The 19,292-nt window shown below is 47.4% G+C and overlaps 1 protein-coding gene across 1 annotated transcript in view; it reads right to left on the bottom strand.

The window, feature by feature from the left end:
• The window catches only part of LOC114667383 (complement C3-like), a 64,769-nt gene extending 47,643 nt beyond the window's left edge, over window positions 1-17,126 (bottom strand). Inside the window, 7 exon segments of the mRNA XM_028822659.2 lie at window positions 1,158-1,245; window positions 3,122-3,204; window positions 4,789-4,865; window positions 5,862-5,932; window positions 10,555-10,717; window positions 12,465-12,672; window positions 16,973-17,126. Of these exon segments, the coding sequence (XP_028678492.1) occupies window positions 1,158-1,245; window positions 3,122-3,204; window positions 4,789-4,865; window positions 5,862-5,932; window positions 10,555-10,717; window positions 12,465-12,672; window positions 16,973-17,046 (764 nt within the window). The 5' untranslated portion in view covers window positions 17,047-17,126.
• Window positions 17,127-19,292: the final 2,166 nt, after the last annotated feature.

The raw sequence follows: 19,292 nt of genomic DNA, 5'->3' as shown, positions 1-19,292 counted from the left end.
ACGTGTCATAGCAAAGGGACTGAAAACTGGTGTCAACTGGATATTTATTTCCTTTAATGAATGTCTAAAATCCTGTTGTCACTTGGTCATTCTGGGGTATTGAGTGTTCCTTGCTGTGGAAAAATTCTTACAGCAGACAGGATTGGTCAGATTTGTGGACAATGAAATTTAATGTCAATAAATGTAAAGAATTACATGGAGGAAGCAAAAATGTGAGGTTTAAATACACAATGGGAGGGCTGAGTCTTGAAAGTTTGTCTAATCAGAAGGACCTGGAAGCCATAATGGACCCGTCACTCTCAAGATCCGGACAGTGGACAGAGGTGATTAGGAGTTTGATTGTATAGCGCCCTGACGTGTAGAGCACAACTCACAGGAGTTTCTGCTTAAGCCTTATGACATTGGCTGAGGTCTCGCCTGGAGTCCTGAGTGCAGCGTCCAGAGGAGAACATCCAGAGGATTCAGAGGTCTGAGCTATGAAGAGAGACTGAAGGGTTTGAAATATTTTCAGTTTAAACAAACGGAGATCATGAGGAGACCTGATTGAAGGGTTTAAAATGATGAAAGAGACGAGTCCAGTGGAGCGAGAAGGTGACTGAGTTCAAAATGAGTTCAGCCAGCCAACACAGGGGCACTGATGGAAACTTGCTAAGGGCAAATTACACACAAATGTTAGAAAGTTCTTCTTTACACAAAGAACCACTGGCGCTTGGAATGAGCGACCAAGTTGTGTGGTAGAGAAGAGGACAGTAGGGACCTTTAAAGTGCAACTTGATGTTATTTTATAGAAATCGGGCAGATTGGCTTGATGGACTTAGCTGGGCTGAATGGCCTGTTGTTGTCTACATTTTTCTAAGGTTTGTTTATCGTATCCACACAACATTTTCACCTTAAAGCCCGTGTGCAGGTTCCAAATTGTTGTTTCTAATAACCACCTCAATCATTTACACTTTCAAAGTTTTCCAGTAACGTTTGCTTTCACTGAAGGCTGACGAGGACATTTACTGCACGTGTCTCAGCTAGGAGAAGGGTTCATGGGTACAGAAAGGGGATGCTTAGCAAAACTGCCCAGCTCCTCTCGCCCATCATAACTCCAGTCTCTCGTTCTTGTATGGCAGTGACTTAAACTTGCGCCTGTGCTGACAAATGAAACTTACGTGGCAGTGACGTCAACAGAGAGCTCGAGGTCATCAACACAGAAGAATGGCTGGCTGGGTTTCAGTTTTACTTCAAAACTTGGCAGGACTAGGAGAGAGAAAAATGGAAACAAATCAGGGGCTTCACATGAGACCACTGGAGGTGAACACCAGCTATCAAAATAAAGAGCAGAGCTACTCGGTGGTCTGGAGGACCACCAGTCATCTTAAGAGAGGTCCTCATACTGGCCATCCCATGAGATTAAAGGCCCTTCCAACACCATTACTCTGTGAACTGACACCACAAAGCTTCTCAGAATGAAGAGTTGCGTTCTGGTGAACTGTCGGTGGTCACTTTTGAAGCTGCAATTTCCAGCTCTGAGGTGAAGACTTCACAGCGTAAGCTAAATGGAGATGTCTGCGCCATACCAGTTTCTGAACGCTAAGCGGTGCTCTTCCTGGTGGCATCAGCTGAGCTCTCTCTGTGTCGGCCCCCTGTGCAGCGTCACCCACTACACTCCACCCATCCATTGTGTAAATCCCATCCTCGTCACCAATTGATTTTCTGTCGACTGCCACCATGAAGCTTCTCAGTTTGAAGATTTCCACTGTGGTAAACTGTTTGTTGGTGGTCAGCTTTGAACCTGCAGTCTCCATCTCAGAGGTGGGCTAAATGGAGATCTCTGTTGGGCGGCCGTGGCAGGCCCGTTTCAGGACACTGAGCGGTGATCTTCCCGGTGACGTCAGCCCCCAGCTTTTTTAAATGCAGGGTCGCCACTACACTCGTCCCAAACTTTAACCCTCCTTATAACCTCACGTGGTGTAGAAGCATCTATTCCAAAAAAAAAAAAGAAAATGGAACCCACGGCAATGTGGTTCAGCCATAGCATTGAAGCAAAAAGCGAGGCTCAGACCCGACATCACAAGTGCTTGGTTTCTGTAGCTCGCTGAATGGGTCTATCAAGTGGATTTGTTGGACATTAATGAACAACACCTGAGACAGGAGGAAGGTGTTTGGAAAATGGGGACAGCAACCAGCGAGTGTGCAGTTATCCCCCTTAAGAAACGGATGAGGGTCTGTGTGCCTGGGCGTCCGTCCTGTTGCTACGCCTGGTATGGGATTCATAAAAGCAGCGCTGATGTTTGCAATGCACCATCTGCTGGAATGAAAACTGCCATGCATTTTATTAATAAGAGAATTACAAAATACATTCCAAGAGATGAGGCACTGCAAACATTAATGCCGACTTCATGGAGGTTTACTTAGATTTTAAGTCGTCTTCGACGGGTAGCACTGCTAGCTTTTAATAAATTTCCAAACCTTTCTGAAGACATGAATTCACTTTGTCCTTCTGGGTTACTGAGTGAACACTAATGGGTAGAATGTCAAATGTGTCCTTTTAAAATTAAATCCACAACACAATAAAGCGTGCAGGAAGTGAGGCACTGTAAGCATCCGGAGACAAACTGCAAACCGAGATGGAGCCGAGCTGAGCTGACGGCCGAGCAAAAGATCTGTCATATAGCCAATGAGGAGGAGGAGGAAAAGACGGAATGGGCGTGGGATCCATGCATGTCCATAAAAAACATTTCACCAAGATGATAAGGCTCCCAGGCCTGCTCAGACCGTCCCTCCATCCACATTGGTGTTAATGTCCAATTTCTGTCTTGGTGGACGGCATTGAGCCATCCAACCTCTGGATCTTCTCCCCTGAAATGTGCCACCTGGAAACAGCTGGAGAACTGAGACCTCCATCCCAGCGTGTTCCTCTAATTATGCTGTGCGGTCTTCCTGTGCCACCAGAGCAGATTACTTGATGACGTTGAACTAACAATCCAACTCAAGCTGAGGGCTCGCTCTGGTGGACGTTCAGCCATTTTGTCCTCTCCCTTTTCTTCAGAGAGTTGTGTGTTTGTGAGATGAAAGAACAGATTGTTTAGGGAGTGTGAGCCCACTGCAGAATTCAGAGGGGAGACCACCTTACCGTATTCCTTCACTTCAAACTCAGTTGTGTAGTTCTTCTGGGTTATCTCTACAAATTTTGCAACCAACTTCCAGACACCAACCCTGGAAAGAAAGACAGATGGAAAAATCAATTTTAGTGCCTCGCGTACACTCAGAACAAAAATCATCTTCCTGTCACCGGTGTCACCTCCCAACACACAGAGGGGCACATCGAGAGCCCGAGGCCTGCCAGTCAGTAAGCATTGGCTAAAGGAGTTCAACTGAGCAGGTGGTCTTATGACGTCTACTGTGAGGACGGGGGGTCTTATTGCACAGCGACAGACTCCCCTCAGCCTCGCTGCCCCAGCTACACAGTCACACCTGCTGTGGATATTCCATTTTGGCGCCTTGAAGAAGTCCTCGCCCTCCTGGACGTTTTCCCATTTTTATTGTTCTTCTACGTTGAATCACAGTGGAGTTTGCTGACCACCAGAAAAAGACCCTGACGTCAAAGTGAAAACAAATTAACAACAAGCACAAAATAACGGTCACCAATGTGACACCCCTACATCCTCACTGGGGTAGCCCATCGCTAGTTCAATGGAGGTCACCTGTCTGGGGTTTCCATTGATTGACATAGAAATCCTCCTGATTGTGGCACTTTAGTATGGTGGTCTAACTGACACGATGGAGACCAAACAAGACAACTAACAGGAAAAACCAGGAAATGACACAAAGTCAAAGAACAAAACAAAAGTCACAACCGGGAGGATGGAAAGATCAAAAACCAGAAAATCAGGAAAAGCAGCACAACTCACTGAAAAGTGGTCTTGCTTTTCTTACCCAAACATGGACGACGAGATTCACATCACTCCAGAATAAGACCTGTTGTGCTAATGGCATCACACGTCCCGTGGTACCAAAGCACTGCCATGGCAAAGGGGGCTAACACCTTGACCACCGGACCACAAGTCAGGAGATGGAGGAAAGAAAACCTCCGAGTCACGGAATGTCAGAGCAGGACATCCGCAGAAACCTGAAGACGACAGCGCGCTATTGGCTGTCAGAAAAAGGGGGCGGGCCCTCCAATACCACGGAGATGTGAAACTGTGCTGGAAAGTCGCCGTGCAATTTGATGTCATCCAGTGTGACGTGCCCTCCGAGTGGAAGTCGTCCAACGCCATGCCAGCTCAAGTCAAAATACAAATTTAAAAAAATGTGTGAATTGCAGACATTTCCACTTAAATTGTGATGAGTTAAAGTTGAAGTTTGAATAACCAACGCTGCGCACATCTTCATCCAAACGCATTAAAGTTCTAAACCTGTCATTTCACGTAACTGAGTGTCACAATGCAACTGCAGAAACGGCGTCTTTATCTACTCAATGTGATGTTAAGGTGGGCTGCCACAGAGTCAGTGAGGGAGAGTGTGAAGCCCCCCAACCCCCCCGCTTTCTTCCACGTCTTTTTGACCTGAGAGGATGAGCACAGTTGAAGTGGGTAACCAACGTCACCTCCACGTGCTTCATGGACCAATCAGTTCCCAGTGTGAATCAAACTGGAAGAAGAGACCGAGCCCCGAGTTCTGGCAACCTGCCTCGACAATCAGCTCCATTACACCAGAAATGATGGAGAATTGCAAAGGTCGTGCCTTCAATTAAAGAAACATTTTTCAGAAGACTTCAGAGAGTCTTTGCGAGTGACTTACTTCACAATTTGAGGCAGTTGATACGCGCCATAGTTTAACAGGGACTGTAAACGGTAAACGATGAGCCCATCAGGGTCCTGCAGAAGAGCAAAGCAAGCAACAGATGAGTCACATCAAGTTTAGTTCTAGAAATGACAACCCCTACTCTGTGCCAGTCCACTGATAAGACCACTCGAAAGGCATCTCTGTGTGTCCCATCAGCTCTCAGACCAGCAGTCCTGGCACAGATGTGGCAGCAACATGAGCCAGCAGGGCTACTGGTTACCAGTGAGAGTGGCCATGACCGAGCCTGGCTTTCTTCATGGACTGAGGTCACCGACCGCTGTCAGCTCATCCTTATACAGCGGTACCTTGGTATACATCTGCTTTGGAATAAGTCCAACTTGGTATACGTCCTGTTTGATATAAGTCAAAGGATCTGGAACGGATTAAGGACGTATACCGAGGTACCACTATATCAGGACAGCTGGACTTCCATCTTTGTTCTTCAGTTGTATGAATGGCAGCCGATGTTTCAGTGCAGCACGGAGACAGAAAGCCACCCCAGCCTTACATTTGTCTGTCACTAAAATCTACTGAGCCACCATTTAGAGCAGCGGTGCTCAACGTCAAAGACATGGAGGACCACAGATGGCCAACAGCCACTCCTTACACTGGTCATACTCGTTATTCTTCACGGACTGGTGAAAAGAAGACGAGTTGGCAAACCACTTCAGATGGTGAGCTTGCAGGCCTGAGCAGGGATGTCTCTTGGAAAGTCCTTAATTCATTAAAGGGCCTGCACTGCTCCCACTGCTAAACCTAAAGGTGGCGCTCTGGAGCCCAAACAGCCTCAGCCCCCTCAGCCTCCTTCTGTGATGCCAGCGGATTCTCCTTCTGCTACTCTGTGAGCGGCCATGTGGACTCCTTCTCGTTGGCTTTACCTGCAGGTCTCCAGCTCTCAGGTCTGGCTGGCATACACTGGCCCCCTTTGAACCTTTTGCCAACCAAATGCTGAACCCTGCCCACCTTAATGGAAAGTCTGCACTGGAAGACCAAGTGATATGAAAGGCTTATTAGCAGAGTTCACTTACCATCACTTCCACAAAGATGTGCTTTGAGTATGGAGTCATCTGATGTGTCATAGAAAAGACCCTGTAGAGAACTGAAAGAGATGGAGAAAAGTTAAACTCTTAATTATCCTTAAAGAAGGGGAGTTGCTTTCTTCTTATCACCGTCATGTCCATTCTGCTTTTCCTGTTGAGGGTCACAGCAGCAGCAGCAGGACCCATCAGGTCCTCAGAACCTCCAGTGTGTCCTTTGGTCTTCTCCCAGTGGGCCCAGTCTTGTCACTTCTAGTAGTCCTTCTCTCTGCCTGCAGAAGTAGCAGTTCAAACCCTGAGGTGGCTGGGGGTCCTCAGCTGGTCCTCACGCTTACTGAATCGAGATCTACGAGGGGTTTCCATTGTTTTCATTTGAGGTGAGGGGCTCACAAATTGACAGTTGAACATTTCACCTCATATAACATCGTACACATGATGAAGACACACCAAACAAACCTTTTACACTGGCATTCTCTTTGTCACTTCTGTAACCTTTTGGTTTGCTTCCTACTAAAACGTGACGTTTTTAAAACAGACACACAGTGGGGGCATCGCTGTGAGGTGGACTTTGGAAAGTCTCTTTGTCTTATTTACTTGGACCTTACTGGGCTGCGGTGTCCACAGAAGGAGGTCCTCCTCTTGGAAGGCTTCACACTTCCTCGTTGTATGACTTTGAATCACAGGGGAGTTTGTTTGGCTTTTTTAAGGATGATCAGCTGAGAAAGACGCATTGAGGTCAACGTGAAAACGCATCTCCGTCAGGTGGTCTAAACTAATGACAAATATAAAGCACAAAAGAGCTGATCTCCTAAGGCAGGGGTGCACACACTTTTTCGGCTTGCGAGCTTCTTTTAAAATGAGCAGGTCGAAATGATCTACCTACACTAAAAATGCTATATATATTATATATTTTATATATATATATATATATATATATATATATATATATATATATATATATATATATATATATATATATATATATATATTTATTGTGATGAACGGCCGGGATGCCCCTGCTGTGTATGTTCCAGGGGAGCAGCCATGGACAGCTCAATACCTCCCCCGGGGCACTAGGTGGCAGCCTCCCCGGCCGACGCTGATTCCCCAACCTCCCGCAGGGCTCCATGGGAGATGGAGTCCTCCACAGCTTGGTTGGGGCCCGGGGTGGCCACTAGGGGGGGGGCTGTCTCCTTCCAACAGCCTGGCTGGACGATTCTACAGACCACCCGGAAGGGAAATTAAGACCAGGTGGTCAAGCACCTGGAACACTTCCGGGTGGGTTATAAAAAGGGCCAGCCACCATCACTCAAGAGCCAGAGTCGGGAGGAGGAGGACTAAGTCTGAGGAGGAGTGGTGGTGATAATAGAAGGATCGTTTTGGTATTTGTGAGTGTTTTGGACTGCGTTGAGCCTGTGGGACACGGGGAAGGCGTGCCCCACGGCTGAAGAAAAATAAAAGTGTGTGTTATTTAAGTACATGCCTCTGCGTCAATCTGTGCTGGGTCAGGCACTATATAGCGCCTTTCACAATATATACTGTGTGTATATATATATATATATATATATATATATATATATATATACAGTATATACTGAGTATACTTTATACATAAAATATATGTTGTTGTACCTTGCATAACTGCATAACTGAATAACCTTTATGGTCACTACAGTATTTAGATTTAATAATCTTCATGTGGGAAAAGGCGGACTCGCATAAATAAGTAGAGCTGGACAACGCAGTCAAGGAGGCAGCACATGTCCTCATGTTTGGGTTCTTTTCCTCTGTGAGTTCCAAAACTGTCCAAGAGCCCCAGACGTCTGCTGAATGTCATCCTGTGGTGTCAAAATCTCATCCTCCACTGTAGAGGAGTTTTAGGTGAAACAGTGTTGCGATTTGTGATGCGGGTGAATCCCCTCAACATCTTCCCTAAATGGATAGCACTTAAATGTAGCGATTGGCTCAAGTAAAGCTGAGTCTTCAAACCGTCTGTCAAAGTCTGACAGGTAATTCTCAATCTGCTCTGTGTAGCGATGCTGTCAAGTCGCGCTCACGCTTTCCATTGCGTCTCCAGCTCTGACGCGAGGTTTTGGATGTTCCCCAAATCAAGGAGCTGCAGCTTTGAGGACAGATGTTGCATTTTTCATTTGAAAGCATTAACATTAGCTAATCACATGGACTATGGTTTTCTCTTTTCCTTGCAGCTGTAAATTAAACTCATTCAACATGTTGGTCAGATCGGAAAAAAAAATGCCAAGTCCAGCGGCCATTGCTCGGTATTAAGTTGCTTGTATTCTGCATGTTTAATGACAAGGAGAAACTCCTTTTTCTCCGGCCAGGGGTCTTGAAATCTCAGCAGGAATGTCTCCCTAGCCATCTCCCTCAACGAAGGCCTCTTATTATCATCTCTCCATCTTGGAAGGACTTCTTATGCTTAATGATCGAGTGACTCTCCTAGGACGATGCTTCGGTGTGTCTGCCTTTGCCTTTGAATTCAGCCGAGTGTAAAATGACGGCTGTCCGATTTAACTGCGATTTTAGTTCCCTCTCCTTTCTCTTTCTCAGATCGCTTTTCAGAAGGAAGTCAGTTTCGTAGTTTTTATGAACAGTTTGAAAGTGCCTTCCCACATTTTCCTTCTTTGGAATATCAATGATAGCGTGACAGATCAGACAAACGCACTTCGATTGTGACATTGTGAGGAAAAAAAATCCTCTTCCAATTCCACATCCAGCCCATGGCCTCCCCAAACAATTTTTTTTAAATCCCTTCTTCATTTGATATAAATTGGGAGGCTAACTACGTCACTTGGATAGCCGGAGTTTTGCAGTAGCTCGTGCGTTTGATCGTGCGTGTGGGATGACCAGAGTGTTAGAAGAAAAGAGATCTCAGTCTGGCCACCCTGTATGTCAATCAAGTGGCAAATGCCACAGGGCGGAGGATATATGACAGACTAACGTTTAAAAGAATTTTTTTTGAATGCAACGTGATCCACCTGCACTACCTTTCCGATCTACCGGTCAATCGCGATCGACTCACTGGGCACCCCTGTCCTAAGGATTCACCCTTTGGGACAACAAGACCTTGAAGTCCCACCATTAGTTAGTGGAGATCATCTGTCTGGGCTTTCCACTGATTGTATCTGAAGGTCCATCAAGTGGTGAGTCAGTATGGTGGTCTAACCAAAGTACATGCCAATCATTCATCTATCCACACAATCATTTTCAAGGCAGGAACAACGCCTGGATGGGGTGCCAGTCCATCACAGGCCTCCAAACACACATCTTTACACTGCGGGAGGATTCTAGAGGACATGGAGGACCCCCACACAGACACAGGGAGAACATGCAAACTCCATGCAGGGAGGACCCAGCATGTGAACTTTGGTCTGCTAACTGTGGGGCAGAAGCGCTTCCACTGCATTTGCATGGTGCCCATCAGGGGATGACATTGGAGAGACTGGGCAGACAACAGCTGTGCCCATCCTGGCGCTTCACCAGTTGCAACTTCATCAAGTGGGGCAAAAAAAAAAACACACAGCGGACATGATGGCAGAAGGCACAGGGGAGACTCTGAAGGCAGCTGGAAGAAGGCCCTGTGGTCAGATGAGACTGAAATTGAGCCTTTAGCCATCAGGCCAAACCCCACATTATCATCACAAACACACCATGAAGCAGGGTGGTGGCAGCATCAGGCCATGGAGATGCTTTTCTGCAGCAAGCCCTGGAAGGCTTATGAAGGAGACAAAATACGGGGAAATCCTGGAAGGAAACCTAAGAAACGTACACCTCATGAGAAGACAACGAGCTCAAGCGCGGCGCCAGAGCAGCAATGCTAATGACATGGAGAGGATGAGCCCACATCCAGATCTCCATCCGTGTCAGAACTTATGGCTGGACTTGACAAAGGCTGTTCACTCACGAGCTCCATGACACCTGACAGGGCAAAAAATAAAGGGAGAAACAGCAGAGCCGACAGAGAGAGACCTCGGCACAGAGCAGCGGTCATGACTGCCACAAGTGAATCCACCAAGCGGGGGTGAATGCTGGTGACATCAGTTATCTTGAGTTGGAGATCTGTCATTAATGTAGACCACTCGGACATTAAAGAAGCTGTGTCTGCTGAGCAGCGTCAAGAAAGCCAAATGAGATCCGTGGGGTTCATTGTTGAATAACAAGAAAATGTGAAACCGTCCAAAGGGTGACGACATCTGGAGATGCTGAACGTACCTGACTTTGGCAGCAGAGGCCTCGTCACCCACCTCAAGTTCATGAGGTACACCTTCACCTACACTGACTGGGGGTCTCCACATGATTCTTTATATCGAGCTCAGCTCTGCCTGCAGGCGGGCATTCCTGCTGACCATGCGTCCCCTAACGCACGTTGATCTGATGTGACGATGACAGCACTAAGACCTTTTCTTTCTCGTTTTTCTAATAAAGATAAATTCCTCTCATCCCCCTCAGGCTGCTTGGACCTGGTTAAAGCCCCCTGATGGCTGATTTCTTTTGTATACACTTTGAACAATAAGACCAGAACTGAATATGCGTCTTCAACCCAAGCTCCTTTCACCTTCTTCAGACCACCAAGAGACGACGGTGGCCTCGCCTGCTGTGCCTGTGCACGACGGGAGTGAAGCGTCAGCTCCAAATGAAAGCCAAAGGCCCCTCCATGAGCTCTCACCTTTGTCTCTTGGGAAGTAGACGGGTTTGTCTGTCTGTATAAACATATAACCCGGGTGAGAGGACACCACGATGACCTTCTCCAGGTTAAAGAGCTGGGATATGGCCTGCAGGTAGACAAAGTGATTGCCACGGGAGTTGGTCTTGAAGTGCGTGGAAGAAATCTGGAAAGAAAAATCAAATGCGTCATTTTTCAGCGGAGGTGTTAACTGTGCAGGGTTAAGTTTACAATAATCTGTCTGTCTGTCTGTCTGTCTGTCCGTCCGTCCGTCCGTCCGTCCGCCCCTCTGTCTGTCTGTCCGTCTGTCTGTCTGTCTGCTCTGTCTGCCTGTCCGTCTGTCTATTCATCCATCTGTCCTTATATATGTTTGTCAATCCGTCTGTCTGTGCGCCTGACTGTCTGTCTGTCTGTCCATCTGGATGTCTGTCTGTCCGACTGTCTGGCCGTCTGGCTGTCTGTTTAAGGAATTGAAATGCTGCTTGCAAGTGGCCACCAACACTCGTCATGGATGGATGTCTCACCTCACCTCATCTCATCTCCTCACGCTGCTATTCTGGGTGAGGGTCTCAGTGGCAGCAGACCAAGCAGGTCAGCCCAGGCTTCCCTGTCCCCAGCTACACATTCCAGCTTTTCCTAGGGAATTCCCAGGTGTCCCCAAGCCATCTGAGAGATCGAATCCTCCCAGCATGTCTTGGATCTGCCAAGCGTCTCCAGCATGTGGAATGTGTCTGGAGCAGATAAATGGCTAGACGAGTCGATAATTTACATCCCACCGTAGGTGTAGCTGCGTTCCTCTATGGCTTTCGAAACAGTCTAAAATTGTTCCAAACGTAGCTACGAGAAAGACACCCCAACAGTAGTACAAGTTGCCATAGATAGATAGATAGATAGATATATAGATAGATAGGATAGATAGATAGATAGATAGATAGATAGATAGATAGATAGTTAGATAGATAGATAGATAGATAGATAGATAGATAGATAGATAGATAGATAGATAGATAGATAGATAGATAGATACTATGAAGAATCTCCACAGCCCAGGTGTCTCCATTTGAAAGATTTAGTGAACTTCAAAGCAAACCGTTCACATGAAAAAGGAAAAACGGAGACTTGTCTTGTCCATCTATGGTGAGAATCTCGGTTCCAATCTGCTATCCCGTACACTTAGACCCGAGTTTGACTTACGGACCCCTCGCCCTTAAAGTCTGTCTGACTGACACTTTGTGTTTCTCTCGGCTGTCGGACTTCAATCTGAGGGTCCTGCTGTGTCACACGAGGCTAACACTGAGGACGGACACTCCATTGATGTGCCTTAACTTGTAAGGGGTGCCATTATCTGTGCTAAGGTTACGTTCTCTTCAAGTTCCAAATGAACCAAACTAAGGTGACTTTACCAACAACACAAACCTGAGAGCTGTGGCTCCTCCACACGGTATAACGAAGGTGCGTTTGGGTGTTATTTTACTATCATTTTGCAGCTATGAAGTATTTCAATCATTTCCTTTTTAATTGTATGCCTTTATTGTTTGTGCCAGCAATGCCATCTTGGTTTCCGACAGCTACCGCCGTGTTGGTCTCAGGTTGTGGGTTGTATGGACTCTCACTGAGGGTCGTTATTTTCTGATCATTCATGGCGTTATTTGAACCTCCTCTTCGGTGAAGGTAATCATCCCGAGTTTTGAAGACAACACTCACTAACTAACGACAGTCCTCTGGCTCTTTAAAGGTTTCCATTCAGTTTTTGGGTGCTGCCTTTCGGTTGGCGTCGTGACCTCAGACGTTTCTCTCCGGCTCTGTTTCTTTATGTCACACATTACTGTCCTGTTCCTCTCATTTCTTACTCTCCACCTAGCAGACTGAGGAACACAAGATCGGGATAACCGTAAACCCAAACCCACACTCACCTTGACCGCTTTGGTCACATGGTACTGATTGCTGGCATTCAGCTGCACTTTGTTATCTGTGCCATCAGTCGGGTACAGGGTCTGCCTTTTGGATAGAAAGTCTAAAACTCGAATTTCTGCATTGATGACACCAGCAAAGTCATGCGCTTCGAGAACGATGTTCTCCTCACTTTCCACCCTTAGGACATTTGGAGCTGTCAGGACGTACCTGAGAAAGAAAGAGCCACCAAATCAGAACAGCACATGGTGATCATAAAACGTCACACGACTCAAGTGTCCGGCGGCATCACCGAGAGTAGGCGCTCTACAGCCGAAAGTCGTCACCGTTGGATGTTTGTTACGTGAGGGACTGGCCGACTCGTAAAGGCTGACAGCGTCATTTAGGTAAGAGCAGCTTCACAAATACCTGCTGTGTGTTGAAGGGATGTTTGAGACCTGAGGCCAGAACAGGTAGGGTGTCAGCATCCCAGATCATCAAGGGAGTCGTTCTATCAACACTCCTGGCTCAAGAAGTGACTTTCTCCCAAGTCACCCCCAGGCCGACAGCAACTCAACGGCATGGCGTTCTGATGACGCTTTCTGGCGATTGAGTATGAGGTCTCGTTCCTGTCAGTTGAACATCTCATAGACTTCTCTTTTGGGAGTTGTGAAGCGAAATGAAGTGAATGTCCTTTCAAATTAGAGTTACTCAGACCTGCGGAGAAATGCTCCCCCAGAAGACAAACAAACAAACAAGCAAACAAACAAACAAACAAACACACAAACAAACAAACACACACAAACAAAAACACAAACACACAAACAAACAAACAAACAAACAAACAAACACGCAAACACACAAACAAACACACAAACACACACACGCAAACACACAAACAAACACACAAACACACACACAAACAAACAAACACACACACAAACAAACAAACACACAAACACACAAACAAACAAACAAACAAATAAACACACAAACAAACACACAAACACACACACAAACAAACAAAAACACAAACATACAAACAAACAAACACACAAACAAACAAACAAACACACAAACACACAAACAAACACACAAACACACACACAAACAAACAAACACACACACAAACACACAAACACACAAACAAACAAACAAACACACACAAACACACACACAAACACACAAACGCACACACACAAACACACAAACAAACAAACACACACACAAACACACAAACAAACAAATACACACACACATGCAAACAAACAAACACACACACAAACACACAAACAAACAAACACACAAACACACACACAAACACACAAACAAACAAACAAACACACACACAAACACACAAACAAACACACACACGCAAAAAAACAAACACACACACAAACACACAAACACACACATGCAAACAAACACACATACAAACAAACACACACACACATGCAAACAAACAAACAAACACACAAACACACAAAAAAACAAACAAACACACACACAAACAAACACACAAACACACACACATGCAAACAAACAAACACACACACAAACAAACACACACACAAACAAACACACCAACACACAAACACACACACACACATTCAAACAAACAAACACACACACAAACACACAAACAAACACACAAACAAACACATAAACAAACACACACACGTGCAAACAAACAAACATACAAACACACACACAAAAAAACACACAAACACACAAACAAACACACAAACACACAAACAAACACACAAACACAGAAACAAACAAACAAACACACAAACACACAAACACACAAACAAACAAACAAACACACAAACACACAAACACACTAACAAACACACAAAAAAACACACAAACACACAAACAAACACACAAACACACAAACAAACACACAAGGCTCTCCTTCCCAGATGGCGGTGGGCTGAGACCTGCAGCTCCTCCACCCAAATCCCATTTCCACAAGATATCTGATTCTGGTCAAACACCATTTTTCATTTTTAAGAAGTTCTCTTACTTTCCTGGTGTTCCGTGTTCTTCCTACTCAGATTATTATTTGACCTCAAACCCGGTGACCTTCCTCATTCCTAACATTAGTTGAGATGGACCCAGAAATCAGGGATTTGCTGCTCGTTTTTTGCTTTTTCTTTTCTCTTCCTGCTCTTCACCGTTGCTGTAAATTTATATTTAGAAGGTAGAAAGACAAACTGAGGGGCTTTTTATCATCCAGAAGGTTGTTGTTAAAATGATTTTTACAGAAATACGCAAGGTGGGGTTGAGCCGTCCACTGTCTTCACCTGCAGGTTAGCAGACACAGCCGCCCTACTTATTGGAGACCACCGCCCTCGTCCTGTTTGGAGACAAAACTCAGCAGGACGTGGAGGAGAATCAAAGGTTCAGCAGCACCTCGGCTCTCTTAGCTTTGAAGTCGTGTTTTTGTTGAAGTGAAATCCAACGAGTCGCCAAAACGGACAAATTTGATGACATTTCTGAGGAGTTTGCCTTGGCAGGAAGACGTTGGCAGACATCGGTCGGCCGCTCCATCGTGAAACTCCCCGAGAGGATAATGAGAGCAGAGAGACAAGCAAGTTTATTTGTAGCTTGAAGGACTCATTTTTAAAGTCTACTTTTCTCTAAAATAGAGTTTTTGATTTCATTTTGAAGCTTCACCTCTGACAGCCTGCGTGTGATGAAGCGATTCTGCTGTCAGATGTGGATTTGGCCCGACAGGCCTGTGAAGACCACCGACGAGTTTTGATGATCGTGAACTTATTGAGTCTGTGAACTCGGCCGACGGCTCATTCTGCTCGCTCATCTGCCATTTGCCTTCCTGTTTGTATTTGATGGCTGCTGTTATGACAGATTTGCACTTGCAGTGCTAGCGATGAAGAAACACAGAAAAGGGTGAGCAGAAGAGGCGTCGTGAGGAAGACAAGGCAACGGAGAAGCCAGCAGTTTGAAACCACATTAGAAAATCGTCTCCAAATCAAAAACTAGCGTCAGGGTGTTCCTCAGAAACTTCATGGGGTAGAAGAAGAGCGGAGTCAGTTATTGAAATGTCTGCTTCAATCAAAATTTGAAATATTCTCAGGTGTAGTAGAAACGTGTCATTCGTCATAGAGGGCCAGTGAAGGATCTAAAATCACATGACGTTCATGGTCAGTGACCTTGCAATAGTCTAAAGTGACACCCCACATGCTCAGGTCTGAAGTCTGCCATTTTAACTCTGTAGGAGGGGCTCTTAGAGGGCCAAGACCACCACGAAAGAATGAAATATCAAAACTATGACTATGAGCACTAAGCTCGAAATCACATAAAACGACATCCCGCACGCCTACATCACTGATCCCCATGTTGCTTTTTGTGAATAAAAGTCACTTTGACCCCTCGTATCTCTTTATGGGGTCTGGTGATCTTGGCCGACATCACTTCAAGTCCTTCTGATCATTAGTGGTGTGCTCTTTATCATAAGGCTGCACAAATCAGAGTCCAAAACTGGCCTGTAATTGAAGGATTTTCAGGTCAGAAGTAGGGGGGGGGGACCCCAAAAAAGCTTGAGGTCTTACATAACTGGACATCAAGAAGAGTCCAGCGCTGTGACAAACCGGTGAGTCAGGAGGCGCCAGGCAGAACAAACAAAACAGACTGGCGTCATCTCGCAGCGCCCAGAAGTTCCGTTTTTTCTGCTCACAAGTAATAAGCAGCCCACCCTAACACGTCAGCCCTGTGAGCTTCGACTCGTTAAACATGCACATGGCCGAGTGCAGTGATGCCATAGGGCATCTGTGATCGCTTCCCAAATGCCCCATCCACATGAAGGTTCCAGAAAGATCATCACAGGCTTCAAGCAGTAAGAGATAATAAGAGCAGCGGCCCCTGACCTTAAATGGACTCCTGCTGCATACAACATGCCAGCCCAAGGGCAGCCCACCCACCCAGAGAACATTTCTGATCCCCCCCAAACCCCCCCTTTCCTCTTTAGGAATGTTTTCAAAGCACAAAGAATCAAATTCCCAGAATGAAAAGGTGTTTGGTGGAGCAGTGGAGCCCCAAGGAACCACACAACCCACTGAAGAACCATAAAGTGCCATTAGAGTGCCAGCCGTTTGAGGAGGGCACGTGAACAATGGCGTTTACTTTTGGGGGTGGAGTTTGGCGTCCGTCGGGCGTTTCCTGTTCTCCCACCCTGCCAGTTTACCGAAGTTTCTGTGGCCAGTACTGAATCTCTTCAGTCCCGGATGTAACGAGGACGAAGCAATGAGGCAAATCCCACCTGTCCGCCAGAAAATGCCCGCTAGAGAAATCCATTTATAGAACATGAGGTCAAAGAGGAGGAGGAACCCAACTGGCACGACGAGAACAAGCTTCCCCATTCAAAGCAAAAGGTGTCAGTGCCAGCTGATGGCAGCCCACCCGATTCCCTGAAGTCCCCTCGGCGTCTGCCCCTCGTTTAAACGCAGTCCTAAAACAGGTAGTGGAGTAGCGGCGCAGGCTCGAGGGTCGCCACGGTCGTACTTACAGGGGCAGGGCGGCACAGGTGTGCAGCAGTGACAGCGCCAGCGGGACGAACAAGGGCACCGCCGATCCTGCCATCACGAGAGACGGGACTCCGGTGGGTTGTGCTTACTTTCTGGGGGGGCTCGTTTTATGTTCCCGAGAGGGTGGGCGGCCGTCGCTTGGAACTGACTCTTGATCTGTCAAGGGGCTGAAATTCCCAAAGGGGGCGTGTTGTTCCCGGACCACCAGAGCTTCTGTTGACAGAATTCTAAATGTATTGTGAGCCTTAATGGGTTACACTAATGGGGGGGGGGGGGGGGGGCGCTGAAAGCATTTTGAAATCCCCCTCAGTTTTGAAACTCTGAGATAAGCCGCGCCTTGCGTAATCAGAGATGGGGGGGGGGGGGGTGTCATATTTCACTGTGGACTGCGTTTTTGAAGCCCACCTAGAATGTGTTTACAGACCTTCAGCACCCTCCTCACTTTCTCTCTCTTCAAACTCTTATTCAAGCTCTTATGTGTTGTCACGTGCCCTCCTCAGAGCGGGCAAAGGGGCAAAGGTTTCCTGCCTGTTTCCGCCCTCGCAAGGGTCGAACTGGAGGGGGTCGGTTGTGCTTTAACTGAGGCCACGGTGGCCAGGTCTGGAGGTGTTGTCCAGAAAGGACGTCCGAGTGTCAGGGACGTTGGGGCAGCACCCCCAGATCTGTTCGTTAAGTTTTCGCAGGGCACAGCCGCAGAGCCAAGGAAGCAGACTCCCTGTCCTGGAGAGGACCAGCCCTGGCAGGAAAGGCCGATGAGCCCCAGAAGCCTCATCTGAGGGAGGGGCACTGTGAAGGACAGCCGGGTCCCATGCCCGGCAGTGACGCCCCTGCTGCATCTGTTCCGGGGGAGCAGCCATGGACACTTCAATACCTCCCCCGGGACACTTGGTGGCAGCATCCCCGGCGGATGATGATTCTCCAGCCTGGCGCATGGCTCCATGGGAGATGAAGTCCTCCACAGCCTGGTTGGGGGCTCGGATAACCGCTTGGGGGAGCTGCATGGAGTCTGCAGCCCGGCTTGCAATTAGCACCAGATGATCAAGCGCCTGGAACGCTTCCGTGTGGGGTATAAAAAGGGCCAACCACCACCACTCAGAGAGCCAGAGTTGGGAGGAAGGAGACGAAGCTTGTGGAGGAGTGGTGGGAGAGAAGAATGTGTTGTTGCTGTGATTGGGATTGTGCTTTTGGGACTGTGTGCTGCCTGTGGGTCACGGGGAAAAAAAATTCCTTGTTTTATACGTGCCTCTGTGTCCTTCAGTGCTGGGTCAGGCGCCTATATAGCGCCTTTTCTACAGTGTTCACATTCAGATTAGTGGCAGGCTGCTCTTCCTGGACCACCTTAAAGTCCACGGGACCCCAAATTCACTCCCAGGGCCCAGCCGGCTCTCCAGATGTGACGTCCACCTGTGGCAGATGTGTGTCTGAGGTCCGTCTTGAGTGCCCCATCCTGAGCACTAAGACCCCTCGGGTGCTTCTCCTGACAGATTTAGGACTGGTGTGGAGTGAATGTAAATGAAATGGCAGTGCCCCTCAGTCGAGGACCCCACAGACCATTCAGACAGCAGCCTTCAGTCCCCTGGGCTCCTCGGCCTTCTTTGTATCTGACCGCGTCTGTCTGTCTGTCTGTTTATTCTTTTTACCCCATTGTGGTTTCTCGGGGTGTCTGCCCTTGGTGGAGAGCTTCATGGGGACGCTGAGTCTGCACACCAAAATAAAGGAGAACATCAGACGAGTAGACCGCTTATGAAATGAAATCCGGGGGGGGGGAGGAGATGAGGAATTAAGATGTGACCAAAGTAAAATCCGGCCACACTCCACACTGACCACATCGCTAATGCCACCTTAGTGTGAGGCCAGCTGCCCCCTTTGCCCTGTGGTGACAGGTCCTCGAGGTCCTCCACTCAGATTCAGTGCCTTCCTGTGAAGGCCGCGATCCCCTCGTAACTCCTGACCCCGCACTTCACCCACTTGTTAAGAAAGGCCACTGTAAGTGGTGGCCTGTCCCTGCCGTTGTCACTTCTGATGCTCTGGTCATTGTCACCTGCCCGCTGTGCTCGTGCTGTGGCTCAGTTCATGGCTGTGCTGCCTCACCCCGCGTCTCTCTTCCCTGTCGCTGGAGGGCTATGCCAGTGTGCCCTCTGATGCTCGGGGGGGTGTCCTTCATCGCTGATTCCTGCCCACTTTGGTAGTTTTATGGACTGAAACCCGAAGATTGGGTTGTTGGAGGTCAGCTGACTTTACACCCCCTGTACACAAACCAAGGAGGTGGTCCGAAGGGTCAACCATTGCTCAATCGTGACC

The sequence above is a fragment of the Erpetoichthys calabaricus genome, chromosome 17 (genome assembly GCF_900747795.2).
Source record: "Erpetoichthys calabaricus chromosome 17, fErpCal1.3, whole genome shotgun sequence".
NCBI classification, from domain to species: Eukaryota; Metazoa; Chordata; class Cladistia; order Polypteriformes; family Polypteridae; genus Erpetoichthys; species Erpetoichthys calabaricus.
The sequence above is the reverse complement of the archived record's forward strand: the minus strand, read 5'-3'. Positions and strand labels throughout refer to the sequence as shown.